The sequence below is a fragment of the Drosophila gunungcola genome, unplaced genomic scaffold (assembly GCF_025200985.1).
Source record: "Drosophila gunungcola strain Sukarami unplaced genomic scaffold, Dgunungcola_SK_2 000001F, whole genome shotgun sequence".
NCBI classification, from domain to species: Eukaryota; Metazoa; Arthropoda; class Insecta; order Diptera; family Drosophilidae; genus Drosophila; species Drosophila gunungcola.
In genome coordinates this window covers 7,813,803-7,819,081 of record NW_026453197.1, presented here as the reverse complement: position 1 = coordinate 7,819,081, position 5,279 = coordinate 7,813,803, and the positions used below count along the sequence as shown (strand labels likewise).

Sequence of the window (5,279 nt, the reverse complement as noted above, 5' to 3'; positions counted from 1 at the left end):
CGATCGCTAAGAACTTAGTATAAAACATAAATTAAATAAACAAAAAATTATATTTAAATCGTCTCAAAGAAACATTTTAATTTTACAATCCCAAATTCATAAGCTTTTAGGGAGAAGCAGTTATTCTTTTTGACTGTTTAACTATTAATTCTATATAAAAATACTACACACCCTTTTGTGTCTCATATTAAAGGGTATCCTAAATAAATACAGCAGTAGAGCAGCAGGCAGCTACCTGGTTTTTGCCTTCTGGTGTTGGATTGCCTTAAACGATCCGCGTGAATAACTAATTTCAATGGAGTCTGTGCCGCTCGCCTCTCAACATTTATCACCCACCATCGGAGCAGGAGCCCCTAGGTTACAACAGAAGCAATATCCAGAAGCTAGGCTGCTGGAGCCCTAATCCCAGAAGACAATGGGACAGTTCATTTATTTTTTTCGCTCCTCGGCCACTTTTTGCCTGCCTGCCTGCCTGCCTGCCCGCACAGACAATAAAAAGTTAGTGCCGGACTGCGTAGGACATTCTAAAAACGCATCGAGCCAGAGGATCGGTCTTAATGAGCAGAAATGGGACTAGCAAAAAGAAGTCTGCCTGCGAAGTGTGGTCAAGATAAGTTTCCTGAAAACCGCCAGTCACACAGATTTAGGTGAAGAACAAGTGAGCCTGGGTTTTATGTAAAACGCGATAAACAAAGATGTTGTAAGATTAATGGACTGTTTTTTTCAAGGGCTATACTTTGTTTTATTGATAGACTAGGAATTGCAAAAAGCTTTACGAAAAAGTAATAATAATTTTTTTTTTTGCACAATAATTGGGGTGAAATACACTTGCTTTAAAATTGTGTTTATAAAGAAATTAAATTGTTATTTTTAAATAAATATTTATTTTTCTAGATCATGTTGAATTTTTTTGCAAAATAATTTATAAATTATAAACAGAAATGGTTAAAAAAAAATGTATATAAAAGCATGAAAATATAACCAAATTAAATCAATAAGTACTTGATTTTATGCTCTATTGTACAGATCCAATGCAGTGGGCCTGGTGAAGTAGATGGTGCTCTTCTTGTCCGCCGTGAGGGCCACCAAAATGTTCTCCACCTCGCACTCGGAATTGTAGAGGTAAGCCTCTGTGAATTTGGTATTAGCATGGCCGTGTTTCGTATATTGATGCGGAGCCTGATTGACGGTGACCAGTTCGAAGGCCTCCCTGCAGGTGTCCTTATCCCGATAGTTCTCATTGTAATAGCCGAAGGGTATGAGGTTAGTCAACTTGGCATGTGGGGTGGTGATCTCGCCAATTAAATGACGGGTCACTTGATCGCTGGTCACGCTGTCCAGATTCTCCTGCGGCTCTGATATGTATCCTTTGAAGGTGGAACCCTCGATTTGCACGTCCAGAAAGTAAATGGCATTGCTGATCAGCGGGAAAGTGCCATTGAAGCACTTATACCCGATGCCCTCGCCTCCAAAGGTGCTGCACTCGAAATTACCACCCGGACTGGCAGATGTTGCATCCCAAACGGAAAACAGAATCGTATATTTGGAGCTCTTCTCGTAATTCTGTATGCCTATATATCCACTCGATTCGCTGGTGTAGAACTGTAGGAAATTATAGACGCCATCGTTGCGCGGATTGGGACTGGTCATCCACTGGAAAATGCTGCGCACTCCAATGAATCCCCTATCCTGGTATTCGATTATAGTCCTGGCGTTGCCCAGCACATCGTTAAATCGCGGCGAGCCGGCACTAAACTGCTCCTGGCGAAGCACTTTCATAAACCTGGACATATTCTCCTCGGCTTCCTGCGGAGTTGGATGTATAGCCAGGATTCCAGCCAGGCAAAAAGCCAAACACGATATTAAAACTAGGTAAAATTTCGCGAACGCAGCCATTGTAAAATTTGATTAATTTGTGACTGCCTGCAAGTTGAACAGTCCGCTTTATATATGACAACTATTGAGTGTTTATTTTTAAAGTGATAAGTTGGCCAACACTTTTCGCATTGCGCAAACCTCTTGAGGTGATAAGATCCCACTTAGTTGGCTAAAACTTTCAGTAGTTCACAAATGAGTGTTATAAAGCTCATAGGTATACTAAAGTCATTATAAAAATTGCATTGCACTCTACTATTATTATTGAAATTATAATGTTTGTTTATTATTAACATTTTTACCATGAGACTTGTTTTTATTAAATTAATCGTTCTTTATAAGTATAAATCGAAGTGTTCTAAAATAGGGTTTTTGTTATTTTTGGTTGAGTCCGATATTGCTCCTTATATTAAAAATTTATTGTAATTTTTATAAATTTCTGTAAATAAGCTTAATTGTTTTCTAAAAATCTTTTTTAACATTCATTGCAAAAAATGTGTTTTTGCCAATACCTACTGTAAAGTATATTTAATTCAAGCTCTCAGTCTTCTGCTTCAAGTGTCATTTGATGAAAAGCCTTTTTATCAGTTAGCAGAGAAGCGTTAAGGTATTTGCGATGATGGTTATGAAAACCCCAATTCCAGGGCAATAACACTGGCACTTGAGTTGTTATTGACCCACAAACTACAGGACTGAAAAATTCCACTCGGATCAAGGTCCGTAACCCGAACTCAAGAGCAAAGCCACAGAGTTCAAGTCATAACTCAGCAATCCTCCTCGTCCCCCGATGCCGATCCCAATCGCCTTCTCCATCCCGATCCTCGTCCTCATCCGCAGCATCAGCATCAGCAGTCAGAGAACGTAGCACTAAATCAAGCCCACATGGAGTTCAGGCCATGCGATGCGACCAGCATTAGTTGTTCCCTCGCTTTTTGACAGTTTTGCGCACAGTAGCAGTTGCAGTTGAAGTGGAAGTGCCAGTCCCTAGACCAGAGAACAGTAGCAGAGTGCAGTTGCACTGAAAACAGAAAATTAAGTTAAAATAGTGCAAATTTAAATCCTATTTTTGTAAGATATCTATATGGTTACAATTTCTTAGCTTTTTTGCCCTTTTTCACATTTTTAAGGTAAACTAAAATTAGATTTATTTCTGAATTTATTTTTCTATTAAAAAATGACTCTTGAATTAAATTGTCATTTGTTGGGTTCATAAAAAATAAACTTTCAAAAATACATTTAGTTTAAATTAATTAATAACCAATTCGACAAATAAATAATGAATAAAATTCTTAAACGAATGGACAAACAGTAGTTCAAATTTTTAGACCTTGTATAGTGGTAGCTATTAAGGAAGTAACAGCTAGTTAAAAAATCTAGCCAAATCTAAGTAATGGCCTTAACTTAACATTACAAACAAATAACTTTTTGGCCAAAAAATGATTCTAAGCCTCTCCGTTTTTTTGGTGCAGCGTAGAAACTGCCGTCATCATGATGTTGACTGTGGCATGATAAACGCAAGCTGGGCAAAAAGTAAAGGCGCAGGCCTAACATGTGTTGCCTGTCGAAGATTCAGGCGGAACGCGACCCACAGTTTTGGCCAGGTCTACGAGTGCCTGAATGGCTGTTCTTTTTTTTTTGGTCCGCTTCACTGGAACTGGCACAACCTTTCGGTGGCTCACATAAATTTTAAATATACGCGAGAGATGCGCCTGCTAGGCTCGCCGGCTTCCTTATTTGGCAACGGCCAATGCAGTTTTTATCCATTTTTATTGACCCGAGGGAGGCGAACAGCCAGTGGCTCATTAGTTCGCTTTGGGGGCGCATCGGGGCGTATGAGTAATGCCCCGCAATTTGCACCCCTTGAAAGGATTAATTCGTTAACAATTTTTCGCCGCTGTAATATGCAAGACAAAACCAATAAATCTATTAATTAAGCCGACATTTGTTTAGCATCTGTTGCGATTTCCTTTTCCTCTGCACAATTTGATAAATATGCCCAGTTCAAGTCGAGAGTCTGGTCTCGGTTTCCGAACGAATTTGCTGAAATTTAAGACAGTGGGTGGTCCGGATTGGAAACGGTTTTTTCGGCTGAATGAATCAACTGCCAGTACCGTGGTGCAGGGAAATACAAAATTTTACAAAAATAATATTTACTAAATAAATATATTTTTTCACAAGAAAGTATACAAAGTTTTTCAAGCTATAAGAAAGTTTTACTAGGCTGATATGAAAATATATACATGGCCGGAAGTGTTTTACTTGCGAGCTTCTAACTGAAATTATAATGACCTCTGCAAGTATATAAAAATTAGCCCTGCATATTATTATTATATTTTAAGTATTAAATTAATACTTAATAATGTCTGTAGTTTTTTTTTAAGACACATTTATTGAAACTATACTTTGAGTTCATTGTTTTAGTATTTATTCGATAAAATGTTAACATATTCCCAAACAATATTAAAAGCTTTTCGATATTGTTACACTTATTGATGTTTTTAAAAGGAAAATGCTTTTAATTTTGTTACATAATTATAAATATAAAGCTTAAAGAATAAATATATGCATTTTGAACGAATTTTTATTTTTATGTATTGTTATTATTATTTCTCTGCCATCTGCATAGTTAATATTGGTTGCTCCCACTGTGCTGGGCACAATAAACCAATTGCCGACAAGTAACAACCGACTGGCCAAAACTTCTGTGGTGTGTATAAATTTGCCAAATTAAAAAGCGACAGCAACAGCAGCGGGCCCAAGAAGGTTGTTCAGCTGGGAGGTGGTTTCGAGATCGAGAGTTGTGAGTCGCAAGCCACCCACCGCCGCCCCCAGATGACGCAACAGGGAGCCCGTCGCAGGCGTCTATAAATAAACCAACCGCCAGAGTAAATCAAAACAAGGCACGAACATGTGGCGCTTGCAGTTTCCATCCAGCCAGGATCAAGTGGGCCGACTGGAATTGGGATCTCGGATCACGGATCTCGGGTGTGGTCGCCACTGTGATATGTGCCCAGAATGGGATTGGGATTGGGCACGGGATTTGGTGGATTTGTCATCCCCATCTGGGCCCATAAATTCGTTACGCATTTTCCTAGCCAGCCAGCCAACCAGTCAGCCATCCAGTCAGCCAGCAATAAGCACACACACAATGCGGCCATAATGTTTCCGATCCGGCTTTTGATCTGGCCCGTTGTCAACATCTTATTCCCATCCTGACATGATTGATTTTTCATGTTCCCGGCAAAGTGGAAGCCTCTCTGGGGTCAATTGGGGACTTTCTAAAGAAATATTTCACTCAGGCACTCGCACACCCATCGCAATTGCAATGTGCACTGAAAAATTATATATTTTATGGCTTTTCTTTACAAAAATTATATAATAAATACCTAATGCTCGCAAATGAT

At 39.0% G+C, this 5,279-nt stretch overlaps 1 protein-coding gene across 1 annotated transcript; it reads right to left on the bottom strand.

The window, feature by feature from the left end:
- Positions 1–943: 943 nt before the first annotated feature.
- LOC128263000 (uncharacterized) lies at positions 944–1,934 on the bottom strand. Its single transcript, XM_052997629.1, has one exon. It carries the CDS (start codon positions 1,894–1,896, stop codon positions 1,009–1,011), a length of 888 nt encoding a protein of 295 aa, XP_052853589.1. The 5' UTR covers positions 1,897–1,934; the 3' UTR covers positions 944–1,008.
- Positions 1,935–5,279: the final 3,345 nt, after the last annotated feature.